At 43.8% G+C, this 14,260-nt stretch overlaps 1 protein-coding gene across 1 annotated transcript in view; it reads right to left on the bottom strand.

The window, feature by feature from the left end:
• Positions 1-14,260, bottom strand: part of LOC142657225 (uncharacterized) — an 83,986-nt gene that overhangs the window by 49,610 nt on the left and 20,116 nt on the right. The window contains exons 3-7 of the mRNA XM_075832308.1: positions 13,283-13,446; positions 12,643-12,828; positions 12,435-12,558; positions 5,879-5,976; positions 5,598-5,712 (exon numbers count right to left, since the gene is read on the bottom strand). Of these exons, the coding sequence (XP_075688423.1) occupies positions 5,598-5,712; positions 5,879-5,976; positions 12,435-12,558; positions 12,643-12,828; positions 13,283-13,360 (601 nt within the window). The 5' untranslated portion in view covers positions 13,361-13,446. The remainder of the gene's footprint in view (positions 1-5,597; positions 5,713-5,878; positions 5,977-12,434; positions 12,559-12,642; positions 12,829-13,282; positions 13,447-14,260) is intronic.

The raw sequence follows: 14,260 nt of genomic DNA, 5'->3' as shown, positions 1-14,260 counted from the left end.
TGCAGGAGTGGAGACATCTACTGGAGGGTGCAGTCCATCCTATCCTGGTCTTCACGGATCACAAGAATCTGACCTATTTACAGACAGCTCAACGGTTGAACCCTCGTCAAGCCAGGTGGTCGTTGTTCTTTGCTTTGTTCCCGTTCGAACTCCACTACCGACAAGAATGTGAGGGTTCGATGCCTTGTCTAGGTCATTTGAAAAAGAGCACACTGTCGAGTCCCCACAGATTATTATCGACCCTTCCTGCATCTATTCTGTTAACCCTCTGCAGGTTAGTGACATTCCTCCAGGAAGAACTTTTGTACGTCTGGCTGACAGAAGAAGAATCCTTTGCTGGGGTCACAGTTCCAAGCTGGCAGGTCACACGGGTGCCCAAAAGGACCCGAGACCTAATCGCCCGTCAGTTCTGGTGGCCCACGCTGCCAAAAGACGTCATGGACTTTGTCTCCTCCTGTACAGTGTGTGCAGCAAACAAAGTTGCCAAATCCAGACCAGCCAGTCTGCACCAGCCACTGCCTGTGCCCGATGCCCCCTGGCGGCATGTTGCTATGAACTTTGTCACAGATCTGCCTCTCCCTGCGGGATGCAGTGTGATCTGGGTGGTGGTGTATCGATTCCCTAAAATGGCTCATTTTGTTCCCCTGACTGGTCTGCCTTCTGCTGCTCGACTGGCTGACCTCTTCATACAACACATCTTCCGTATGCACGGCTTGCCTCTGCATATTGTGTCGGATCGAGGGGTTCAGTTCACCTCGAAGTTCTGGAGAGCTCTCTGCGGCCTCCACGGTGTAAAGTTGGACTTCTCTTCGGCCTATCATCCCCAGTCTAATGGGCAAGTCGAGGATTAACCAAATTATGGAAAACTATCTACGTCACTTTCCAGGCGACATGATAACTGGGTGCAGCTGCTATATGTGTATAAAAGAGTATCCGGCACACCAATTTTGAAACAAAAGGTATTTTCATTTTGTTTTTAATGCCAGTGGCAGAGTGCGACGTTTCGGTCTAAGTGACCTTTATCAGGCAGTGAGCTGTGCTGGAAAACTGCATAGACGAGCGCTAGTGGTGCTGATAGCGGCTGGCCACTGTGTCATGGCGCTGCTCCCGTGGGCAGAATTCTCCTATAATAACCATACCAGTGAGTCCACCACCTCCAGCCCGTTCTTCATAGTCTACGGCCAACATCCTCGAAAACCTCTTCCCGTTTCTACTATGTCCCAGGTGCCTGCAGCTGACTCGACCTTCAGGAACTTTCTGCAAATATGGCAACAGACCCGATCTTCTATTCTGCTGGCAGTTGACTGCATGAAGAAAAAAGCAGATACTAGAAGACGGGATCCTTCTCAGTTTTTTCCAGGTACGAAGGTCTGGTTGTCCTCAAAGAATATCCGGTTGAGGGTGCCGTCCTGCAAATTTGCTCCCACGTTCCTCAGACCCTTCGAGATCCTGCTACAAATTAACCCGGTCTCTTACAAAATGCGGCTGCCTCCTACCCTCAAGATCCCCAACTCCTTCCATGTCTCCTTGCTAAAGCCCGTGGACCTGAACCGCTACTCTAGGACTCCTAGTTCCACAGTGGCTCCTGGCAGCTCGTCAAGGACTTTCAAGGCAAAGGAGATTCTAGCCACCAAGAAGGTGGAAGGAAAGACGTTTTATTAGGTAGATTGGAGGGGATGCGGCCCAGAAAAGTGGTCTTGGGAGCCAGAGGAGAACATCGATGCCCCTATCCTCATGAGGAAGATTCTCTCCTGCTCTGGCCCCAAGAAGAGGGGGCGTAAGAGGGGGGATACTGTAACGTCTATGGCCGTGGTCCGTCTTTCTAACTTCGACGACCGTGTACAAGGACATCCTGCTGCAGTGCTGCGTCGTCCCCCTGTGAGGCGCCGGCACTCACTTCCGGGTATCGAGACTGTCTCCCGGAGGGTGCGCGCGCTCGTGCCCGCTCTTAAAGGGCCAGCACACGCGCATGAAATCATCAACTCCCATGCTTTCCTGGACTATAAGAAGGCCCCCGCCCTTCTGATCCTCGCCTGAGCGTTGTTGTTGCTTCCCAAAGTCGGTCTTGCAAATGGTCTCCTAAGTGTCTTCCAGCTTCCCAGTGTTCCCCATACCTGTATCCGGTTTCCCATGCTATCCAGTACTATCCTGATCTACTGCTGAACTGTTGCCGTGCTGTGCTGCATTTCCACGCCTGCTCTGCTACTCCACTCCTGACGTCTACCTGCCGCCTGGTCCCAGCCGTGGGACCTTTCTGGACTATTGACTCTGTACCATACCTGTTTGGCCAGCTGCCATCCCGCTACGCTGTACGGCCCAGTGGGTCCACACCCCACATCGTGACATGTACATATTTGTTTCCACCTTTTGGAATTTTTTTAAATCTTTTAATAATAAAAAAATCAGATTACGTGGAATCATAAAGCTACAAATAGTTCTTCATCTTTTACAGCTAACGGGGTATACACTAGTAAGATATAGATTAGAATACATCACACGTCATTTATCTCATCCGTTCTCTACAAATTCAGGTTCAATATGTTGATTGTAAAACATTAAGTCCCCTTGCACACAACCGTATTTTTCATCCGTAATTATGGACCGTAATTAAAAACCCATTAATTTCTATGGGCTACGGACACCTTTCCGTATCTTTACAGATTGGTTTCCATGCCGTAGAAATGATCCGCAAATTATAGAAAATGTCATATTCTTGTCCGTAATTACGGCACGGACTCCCCATAGAAGTCTATGGGCGCTTCCATAATTATGGACGGCTATGTATGTGCATCCATAGCCGTCCGTAATTATGGAAGCATTGTTTTGTGACGCCAGGGGATTACCCAAGATTCCTCCCTGTTTTTTTTTTTGCGGATCCATAAATAAGGATGAACTACAGATGCACTACGAACCGTATTTGTGGATAGCGTTCCTTATGCGGATAAGTCACGGATGACTACGGATTCATATTTGCAGACAGCTACGGTCGTGTACATGGGGCCCAATGGTGCGAATTAATAAACCCCTTCCAGATAGTAACAAGAAATACGCCAGTAATCCATCAGCCATGTCCAAATGCGGCCATCCCCATGACAACACTAAACGTGATGGTGCGGGGAGAGAAGTATGGAGCGGTTTTACAGGCTGAATCCGCTCCATACGCTGCAAGTAGGACTGGGCGATTTTGCCAAAAAACGAAAATATATATATTTTTTCAACCCTATAGACTAATTTCGATTTGAACCTCGATTTTCTTATTTTTAGGAGTAATTAAGGAATTACTGTGCATGCGTTTGCTTTATCTAAAAAAATCCCAAGACACAATTCTTTTACATAAGTGAATTGCAGGCACAGCTATTCTATAATATATACTGATTATCAGGATTATACCTTTTATAACGGAGTGTGATAACACATAGCACACAAGGAACAATCCTGATGTAAATTATGGAAGCGCTGTGCCTGCAATTCCCTTATGTAACAGAATCGCGTCTTGGTAGGTTTTAGATAAGAGAAATGTATGCACAGTAATTCCCTAATTAATCTGACTAAGGATTCATCCACATCTGCGTCAGGACTCTACTGCCCCGCTCCTGAGAAGTGCGCACGGTCAGCATGAGGTGATGTGACCAGCACTGCACTAATGAGCGGCGGTACTGAAGACAGAATATGACGGGCGCACTACAAAACACCCCTATGTTTCTGTCTTCAGTGCCTGCGCCGCCGCTTATTAGTGCAGCGCCGGCCGCATCACCTCCTGCTCACCGCGCACGCACTTAATGTCAGGAGCGGGGCAATGGCTGTATTACACAGCTGCAGCCCCGCTCTATAACGGCGGAGATGAGAGAATCCTCTCATCTCTGCCGCTATTCCCCTGAATGCTGCGATCAAAGCTGACTGCAGCATTCAAGAGGTAAATGAGAAGGGGGGATGCCCCTTGGATCGCATCACAGGAATCCCTGTGACGTGATTGAGGGACATACCATATATGAGCAGACAGCCCAGGGTCCATTTGAAGGACCCCAGGGCTGTCTGACCATACTTCCTGTTAGGGCATAGTTAAATATGTCCTAACAACTGCCTGTATACTATCCGTACACAGTCTAATGTACTGTCACATAGATATATGCCAGTACATTATAGTTTAAAAATAAAGTAAAAACAAAGTAATATTAAATTCTTAAAAAATACACATACACCTTTTTTACAATAAAGATTAATATAAGTCTCAATACATAAAATATTCACATATTGGCACATATTGGGTATTGGCGCGGATGTAATAACCTTCACAACAATTTTTTTGCATCATTTATTATTTGTATGCTGTAAAAAATAAAAAATAAAAACTGCTTTCTTTCACTTATTGTGAGGCAGGAAGTGTGATGAATTTAACCTCCATGTGCCTCACATTAATAGTAATTAACCCCATCATGTACCTTACACATTAACACATTATGACTGAGAAACATGATGGGGTTAATTACTATTAATGTGAGGCACATTCAAAATTCATCACACCTCGCGTCTCATCACAAAATGGAAGAACTTATTTTTTTTTTCATTATTGTTGGCAAAGTATTGTTTTGGTATCGAAATCGCAATACTACACGAAGTATCAGTATCAAAGTCCAAATTCTGGTATCGTGACATCCCTAGTTGACACTAGCTGCTATGTCCTCTCCCATACACAGCGCACAGAGAGAAGAGAGGATCATGCTCCTCTCTCTCTTCCACAATCAGAAGCCGCATGGAGGACATTGTACAGCATGACTGAGCAGTGTATCTGAGAGGCCAGCAGTGGGGTGAGCTATAACACTTACTAGAAGCAGCATGGATGACATTATAAAGCAGTACTGAGCACTGTAACTGTGAATCCAGGACTGAGGTGAGCTATAGTATTACTCGAAGCAGCATCTGTGTGCCTCTCTCTCTTTGCAGCAGCTCCATCCTTTCCCTAGAATTCTATGGGCAGTAGCTGTAACCTGATCTCTTAGGGTATGTTCACACACTGTTTTCAGGCGTATTTCGGGGCATTTACGCCTCGAAAATTGCCTCAAAAAATGGAAGCTGAACGCCTACAAACATCTGCCCATTGAAATCAATGGGAAAAACAGCATTTAGTTCACGCAGGGAGTCTTTTTACGCCGCTGTTTTAAAAAAACGGACTGTAAAAAGATGCTCCGTAAAAAGTAGCATGTCACTTCTTGTGGTGTTTTTTGGAGCCGATTTTCCATTGAACACTATGAAAAGCGCCTCAAAAGAAGCCCCAAATTCATTTTCAGCTTCAAAAACGCCTGAAAATCAGGAGTTGTTTTCAAGGGCATATTTTCAGACGTTTTTGAGTTTGCGTGTGAACATACCCTGAGTGTACAGACTCCTGTGTATGGATTTTCTCAGTAAATTCAGAGAAGTCAGAGGGGATGAGGAGAGGAGTTTGATAAGTGGAGCAAAAAAAGCATTTTCTGTAATAATATAAATTACAAAGTTTCTTATCTTCACATATACTGTACTATTGATTTATGGGAAAAAAATGTAAATGATAGTTAATCTGCAAGAAACCTCTGAAGACACTTGCTAAATTCATTATTACTTACCTGTGGTAACACCTCGTGGAATTTCCTCCTCCACTTCACTCTTACACGGTTGATCGCCCCTCACCCGTTCTTCTTCTTCTTCCTCCTCCACTTTAATATTAGTCAGATCTTCCCCCTGATTTCACATATGTAATAAATCAGTACAATACAGCAGAGACTGCGAATAATCTAACAGATCAACATAAGAAACCACCAAAAACTATGACCACATCTATGACCGCAGGACCAAAAAGCTCCACACCCCCCTATATAGATCTGGTATAGGGCTCAGCTTCATCTACCTGATGATTCTCTGGGACATTGTGATTTTCCTCTGGACAGTCCTGGGAATACAGGGGACCGGGACATCTCTCTGGTGGATTTCTCCTACTGGATCCATCTGTAGGAAACACAGATATACAGTAGTCATGAATTCAGTCACTCGGTCTATATATCAGACAATTCTCACTACACCTGCAATTCCATGTTTATTTTTAGAGTGTAAATTATAGTATTTGGGTCCTCACCAACTGTGCTTGGGTCCGAGCACTCAATAGTTCGCAGGCCTAATGTGGCCAATGGGCATATGAGAGCCAATGAGTTACAGGGGAAAGACAACTTTTTACTCCGTTATAATATTCAACGTACATACTTGAATGTGGCTGGACGCATGTCTTTTAAGAATGCCCTGCTAGCCATAAAAATGCTAAGGCGTCATCTCCCATAAGCACCGAGCCATTTTTTTGCCATAAGGACCAAGAAGTATTTTTGGGTTTTTGCCTCCTCACATGCCATCAGCCATAACTTTTCATTTTATTTTTAAAACCCCTTCCAGTCATCCGCCGTATATATACGGCGCACGCCGGGTGGGGGAGTATGGAGCGGGCTCATGGGCAGAGCCTGCTCCATAGAGCGTGTCACAGCCGACACCTCTGGGTAACGTGCGGGTTACCGCTCGTTTAACCCGTTAAAAGCAGCGGTTAATAGCGACCGCGCTTTTTAAATGACCAAAAACCAGGGGCGACCCACTGTAACGTTCCAACAGCCCCCGCTCGGCGAGATCGGGGGGTGCTGTTGGTTGGCATGGCAGCCTGGGGGCCTGATGAAGGCCCGCAAGTCCGCCACCTTTGTACTCCTATGAAGCCCTGCTTCCGGCTGGGCTTTATAGGAAACGGTCAGAATCACGATATACTGCAATACATTAGTACATCGTGCAAGCAATCTAACGATCGCTGGTTAAAGTCCCCTAGGGGGACAAGTAAAAGACAGTAAAATAAGGATTTTTAAATAAATTAAAAAAAAAAAAAAAACACCTTTTCCCATTTTCCCTCAAGCATAATGTAAAAAAAATAAAAAGCTAACAGAAGTGGTATCGACGTGTCCGTAAAAGTCTGATCTATTACAATATATCATTATTTTGTCGGCACGGTGAACGGCGTAAAAAATAAAACATTTAAAACATCAGAATTGCTGTTTTTTTGGTCATTTCATCTCCCACAAAAAACGAAATAAAAAGTGATCAAAAAGTCTCATGCACCCCAAAATGGTACCATTATAAACTACAGCTCGCCCTGCAATAAATAAGCCCTGATACCGCTAAATCCACGGAAAAATAAAAAAAAGTTATGTCTCTCAGAATGTGGCGACAAAGCTTCAATTTTATTTTTAACATTCAGATTTTTCCTTGTAAGAGTAGTAAAACATAAAAAAAAACAAAAAACTTGGTATCGCTGTAAGCATATTGACCCGCAGAATAAAGTTAACACACAGTTTTCATTGCACGATGAACGCCGTAAAAACAAAACCACCGAAAAGATTGATGAATCGCTGTTTTTTTTTCATTTCCTACTACATGATATGGTACAATAAATGGTGCTGTGAAAATCTACAACTCGTCCCGCAAACAACAATCCCTTATACGGCAATATTGATGGAAAAAGAAAAAAGTTACGCCTTTTGGAAGACGGGGAGGAAAAAACAAAAGTGAAAATACGAAAAATGGCTGTGGAGGGAAGGGGTTAAGGCTACCCAATAATGCTCACCAGAATCAGTTGAGCAGCAGGCACAACACTAGGAGAACTTTATTTGAGAATTCAAGTAGGGTCTGTGACCGCTGCTCCACCCTACAGGCCTCCAGCATCGGGTACAATTTACCGGAGGAAGAGCTCAGATCGACCTTGAGATGCGTTGTACGTTCCTAATAAATCTTATACTTATCTACACAACGATGACAGCGTCCAATATTTCATCAATCATTTTTGGTTAAATACACCCTGGAGCTTTCCCTTCCCCAGGTAAGCGATGCACATGCACCCGACTGTCCACGAGATGTAAAAGAAAACGCGATTCATCAGACCAGGCCAACTTCTATTACTCGATGGTCCAGTTCTGCTGCACGTGCCCAGTGTAGGAGCTTTTGGCGGTGGACAGGGGTCGGCATGTCACCCCCAACTGCAGTAAGCTGCGATGCTCTGTGCGATCTGACATCTTTATATCATAACCAGCAGTAACTTCTTCAGCAATTTGTGCTACAGTGGCTCTTCTGCGGGATCGGTCCATAAGGACTAGTTTGCACATCAATGACCCTTGCACACCCTTGACCCCGTCACTGGTTCACCGGTTGTCCTCCTTTGGACCACTTTTTGGAGGTACTAACCACTGCATATCGGGAACACCCCACAAGACTGGCCGTTTTGGGAGATGCTCTGACCTAGTCATCACAATTTGGCCCTTGTCACATTCCCTCAGCTCATCACACTTGCCCATTTTTCTGCTTCCAACATCAACTTTAAGAACTGACTGATCACCTGCTGCTTAATATACCCACCGCCCCCTTTTCAGGAGCCATTGTAACCAGACAATCAATGTTATTCTCTTCACGGGTCACTGGTTTTAGAATATTTGTATGTGTGTATTTATGTATGTGTGTGTGGATTATACAGTAAATGTAAACCGTCACTAAATTAAAAAGTGAACGTGGAAGAAATAGTCAGTTTGGAGATAATAAATCCACATCCCTCGTCATTCTCTACCCTCTCTAGTGTTTTTTTACCTTTAATAACTGGTGTTGGGGGAAAGTAAATTTAAAAGTTTTTATTTATTGCTTCACAATAACTAGCAGGATTGAGCTTGAACGTGATCCTGCTTGTTTAACCCATTAAATGCAGGGGTGAATAGGAAACGTAGCATTTAATATACAAAGAGGGGGGTGACCCACTCTAACAGCTCATCGGCCGCGATGCGATCTCAGGGGGGGGATGTCTATTGTAGGCCCCCAGCACTGCCATCTTTGTGACATATTACCACCTGCCTCTGTCAGAGCTTAATAGAAGCCTGTCAAAAAGACGATATACTGCAATATAGTGCAAGCGGTCATTGGTTCAACTCCCCTAGAGGGACTAATAAAAAAAAAAAAGTATAATTTAACCCCTTAATGACCGCCGATACGTCTTTTTACGGCGGTCATTAGTGGGCTTTATTCTAGAGCGCCGCCAAACTACGTCGCTGCATTAGAATAAAGTAAACAGAGCAGGGAGCCGTGAAATCTCCCTGCTCTCAGCTGCCAGAAGCAGCTGAGGGCTGGGAGCGTCCCTGCTCTGCCGGGTGAGATCGATATTAGTATCGATCTCACCTGTTTAACCCTTCAGATGCGGTGCACAATAGCGAGCACCGCATCTGAATGGTTTTGGAGAGAGGGAGGGAGCTCCCTCTCATCTCACTGACACCCGGCGATAAAATCGCCGAGTGTCTGTGTCTTCTATGGCAGCCGGGGGTCTAATAAAGACCCCCAGGTCTGCCTGCAGCGAATGCCTGCTAGATCATGCCGCAGGCATGACCTAGCAGATGCCTGTCCGTTTTAAACGGACAGGCAGTAATACACTGCAATACAAAAGTATTGCAGTGTATTATAATAGCGATCGGAGGATAGGGAAGTCCCCTAGTGGGACTAGTAAAAAAGTAAAAAAAAGTTTAATAAAGTTAATTAAAAAAAAAAGTGAAAAAAAAAAAATGAAAAACCCAGCTTTTCCCCTTACAAAATGCTTTACTATTAAAAAAAACTACAATAAAGCAAAAAAGTTACACATATTTGGTATCGCCGCGTCCGTAACGACCCCGACTATAAAGCTGTTACATTATTTAACCCGCACTGTGAACGCCGTAAAAAATAAAATAAAAAACAATGGAAAAATTGCTGTTTTCTGTTAATCCTGACTTTAAAAAAATGTGATAGAAAGTGATCAAAAAGTCGCATCTACTCTCAAATGGTACCAATAAAAACTGCAAGTCGTCCCGCAAAAAACAAGACCTTATACAGCTATGCCGACGCAAAAATAAAAAAGTTACAGCTCTTCGAATGTGACAATGGAAAAATGTAAAAAATGGCTTGGACATTAGGGCCCAGAATGCCAGCAGGGGGAAGGGGTTAAAGAAAGTTTCGTTTTTTTGATGTGCAAAAACAAATAAATATTAGAAGTTCCAGAATAAACCATTTCCCCATAAAGCAGTGTGAAAAAAATAAAAACAAAATTGGTATTGCCGCTTCCATAAAAGTCTGAACTACTACAATATAGCAATATATTATATCATCAGTGTACGTCGTAAAAAAAAAATAAAAAAAAGTAAGATACCAGAATCAATGTTTTTTGGTCACCTCATTTCGCACAAAAAATTGAATAAAAAGCTATCAAAAACTTGCATGAACCCCATAAATGGTACCATTACAAACTAAAGATTAGCCCGCAAAAAAACTATTCGCCCATATCGCTCGATTGACGGAAAAATATTAAATATAAAAACAAATGGCTCTCAGAATTTGGCAACACAAAATACATTTTATTTTTTAGTTACCGTATTTTTCGGACTATAAGACACACGAGACTAAAAAACAAGCCAAGATTTTAGACAACAGAATTTTTTTTCATATTCTACTACTTTTACAAAGAAAAAGCTATTGGTTAAAAAAAAAAAACTAACTTGTTCGATTTCATCACATTCTGAGAGCCATGACTTTTATATTTTTTCATCCTTTTAGTGCTGTGAAGGCTTATTTTTTGCGGGTCGAGCTGTATGTTTTATTAGCACTGTTTTTTGGTACATACAATTTTTTTATCACTTTATATCTCACTCTTTTTAGCGCTATGGTGCACAAAAAACAACGATCCTGGGGTTTTCCATTTTTTGTTTTTACGGCATTCACCATGCGAGTCAAATAATGCTATACTGTAATAGTTTGGACTGTTACGGACGCAGCGATACCAATTTTTAAAAAAATGTTACATTGTGCTTGGGGAAAAATGGGAAAAGGTGTTTTTTTTTTACTTTTAATATCTTTTTTTACACTACCGAAAATGTATCTAACTTTATTTTGTTACACATTTTATTAGGTCCCCTAGGGTACTTGAGCCAGCAACCCTTAGATCAATGGTACAATACACGGAAATACATGGATGAATTACGGAAACAGCGTGCCTCGCTGAGCTACGCTGTTTCCGTAACTCCCATAGTAGTGAATGGCAGTTACAGAAGCAGCGTAGCATGCAAGCTATGCTGTTTCCGTAACTCGACCATGTACGCTGTTTTTGTAGCTACCGAGTCCTGGAAACAGCGTTGCTTATGGTGCTACGCTGTTTCCGTAACTCCCATTCTCTTCTATGGGAGTTATGGAAACAGCGTAGCTGAGCGAACACTTGGCTGTTTCTGTAACGTCCGACCACCCAACCAGGAAGTGGCCGGGAGACAGAGGAGCAGAGTAAGCTAGAAAGGTGTTCAGGGATCCCCCTTCTAGAGATAGGTTTGGGTCCCAGAGGTGGGACCCGAATCTATCTAACATTTATGATATATGCTGTGGATATGTCATAAATGTCCTTCATGGGAAGACCCTTATAAATGCCGCGGTCGCTATTGACCGCTGCATTTAACTAGTTAAACGGCCAGGAACAGCGCCATCGCTGTTCCCGGCCGTTAGAGCAGCGTGTCAGCTGTAAAACACAGCTGACACCTGCAGCGTATGGAGCAGGCTCAGCGCCTGAGCCCACTCCAAACATCATCCTCTCCCTGCTCCATGATGTGCCGGACAATCATTGGTCGGGGAAGGTGTTAAGTAAGAAGTGGTCAGGGGGCCCGGCGCTGCCGGGTCCCTTGACTGACGACTATATGACACAGGGACTTTTTAGTCTGAAAAATACGTTCGTTTTTGCCTTGTAAAAGTAAATATATAAAAAAAGACTATATATATTTGGTATCGCCGTAATTGTATTGACCCAGAGAATAAAGATATAAAGATATCACGTCATTTTAATTGCAGTGAAGTCCGTAAAAATGAAGCGCAAAAATCAATGGAGGATCATTGTTTTTTTTTATTTTCTGCCCCATAAATAATTTTTTTCCCGTTGTCTAGTACAGTATATGGTACAATAAATGGTGCCATGAAAAACTACGGCTTTTGGAAGGTGGGGAGGAAAAAATTAAAATAAAAATCTGAAAAATGGCTGCGGCAGAAAGGGGTTAAATACGGGCGTGGTCTAAAATAGAGACATCATGTTGTTTGGGCCATCTCACCCTGGAAGGAGAATACTCACGTGACTGTGTATGTTGGTCCAATGTGGAAAAAAAGAGAAGGTTATGGAGATCAGCGGAAATGATGTGTACTATAAGCCACGTGGTCTGTGGTGGGACAAATATTACAAGGAGACTCCCATGACTTTCTTGTTCCACACATGAATTACACTCCCCACAAATGTAAACAAAAGTGTAAAGTAATGGCCCTCACATCACAGATTTACAGCAGGTGTTCTCAACATGGCCGCCAGTGCCAGCCTGTGCCCACAGTAATGCCAATATATATCTGTCCCTTCTTACCTTGTGATGTGCGTGGCCGGTAGTTCCCCATCATGACCTCCTCGTACAGATCCTTGTGTCCTTCTAGATACTCCCACTCCTCCATGGAGAAATAGACAGTGACATCCTGACACCTTATAGGAACCTGACACACACAATGATACAGTCATCACCCAGACAACTCCAGTGCTGTTACTGTAGAATTTCCCAGCATTCCCAGCAGTGTCACCTCTCCAGTCAGCAGCTCAGTCATCTTGTAGATCACTTCTAAGATCTTCTTCTTATTGTTCTTCTCATGTATCCGGGAGTGAGGGGGAGGCTCAGTGATGAGGCTCTGACTACTGCTACATCCTCCTGACTCATGGATGATGGGAGTCGAACAGTCCCCCCATGTCTTCTTCACTATTGTGTACTCCTGTTTATGGAGAGAGACACTTAGAGAACTGAACACAGTATTCCCCCCTCAGTAGAAAGAGGGAGATTGTGACCCTGGGTATAGTGGGCTCTAGTGACCCCACATCTGTAATACTGAAGACCTCACCTACAAAAAGACAATGAGAAAATAGAACTAATATGGGGGGGGGGGGGGGGACTAGATGGACCATGTGCTCTCCTCCTGCCATCATCTTCTATGTTTCTAGATAGAGGTCATCCTGATCCTCCTGGTTCCTGGTCATTCTCATTGCTCTACAACATTACTATTGCTGCATTGGTGACATGACACATAATTGACCATATTGGTGGCTGATCTTCAGCTTCTTGACGTCACTTGGAAGGTCTGGACGCTGTTATACAGGACACTGGATTCTTCCTATTATGTATTGTCCCTTCCCTATGGGTGACTTGTTCTATAATATAGAAAAGTTTACCTCTCCGCTCAACAGGTAGATGATCTCCAAGGTGAAGTCTAATATTCTTTTGCTCATCTCATTCCTGTCCTTGTCCATCCTTGGTGGGTCATTCAGGAGAAGGAACGTTGTGGAGGAGAAGATGAGAAAACTGGAGGAACTGGAGGATCTAGTACTGCAGACGTCTTTATGAAGAAAGGAGAAGATGGAAATCATGCAGGGGACAACATCATGTGTGACATACAGAACCTCACTTATTGATCATTGAGAGAAACATCTTCTCAGAGCCGTCACCACATGGAATAAAGGGGTATTCCCAACACGGACATTTCTCCCCAGGATATGTCAGAAATGTCTGATAGATACGGCTCCACCTCTGGCCGTGCTCGGCTGTTTCTGGAACTCCTATAGAAGTGAATGGAGAGAGTCGTGCACATGTGTGGTCACCTCTCCATTCATTCTCCACCTGGATGCAGTCATCACCTCACCAGGCGGGTCGGGGGACCACCGTTCTCCTCCGAAATTTGGGACCCCCATATATCAGACATTTATTATATATCTCTCAGGTGAGAAGAGTAGAATGAAGACATTTCCCCCCCAGACAATGAAGACCTGACTCCTGACAACCTGATAAATGGCGGATACTGGGGAGACATTGGTTAAATCTCGCAAGACATGATGCACATCATGCAGTCAGTGTTTGATATAAACTGTGAGGTTCTGCAGCAGCTGAGGTGACATTATATATATGTAGGGAACACGCAGTGTGATCTCTTATCATAATGTTCTAGTGCAGGTGGAGCGGAGCAAAGCAGAGCGATTTATTATTTTGTGAGAAAAGCTTATGTCTAAATTTGTATTGTACTCATTTAACCCCTTCCTGCACAGGACATTTACCGCTCAGGAGTTGTTCACATGCCATAGGGAAGACCTGACACCCTGCTGCAAAGGCTGGAGATCTGAGAGAACTACGATTACAGCCGTTTAACCCCTTCAATA

This window comes from Rhinoderma darwinii, chromosome 1 (genome assembly GCF_050947455.1).
Source record: "Rhinoderma darwinii isolate aRhiDar2 chromosome 1, aRhiDar2.hap1, whole genome shotgun sequence".
NCBI classification, from domain to species: Eukaryota; Metazoa; Chordata; class Amphibia; order Anura; family Rhinodermatidae; genus Rhinoderma; species Rhinoderma darwinii.
Note: the sequence above shows the minus strand (reverse complement) of the source record. Positions and strands in the feature narration are given on the sequence as shown.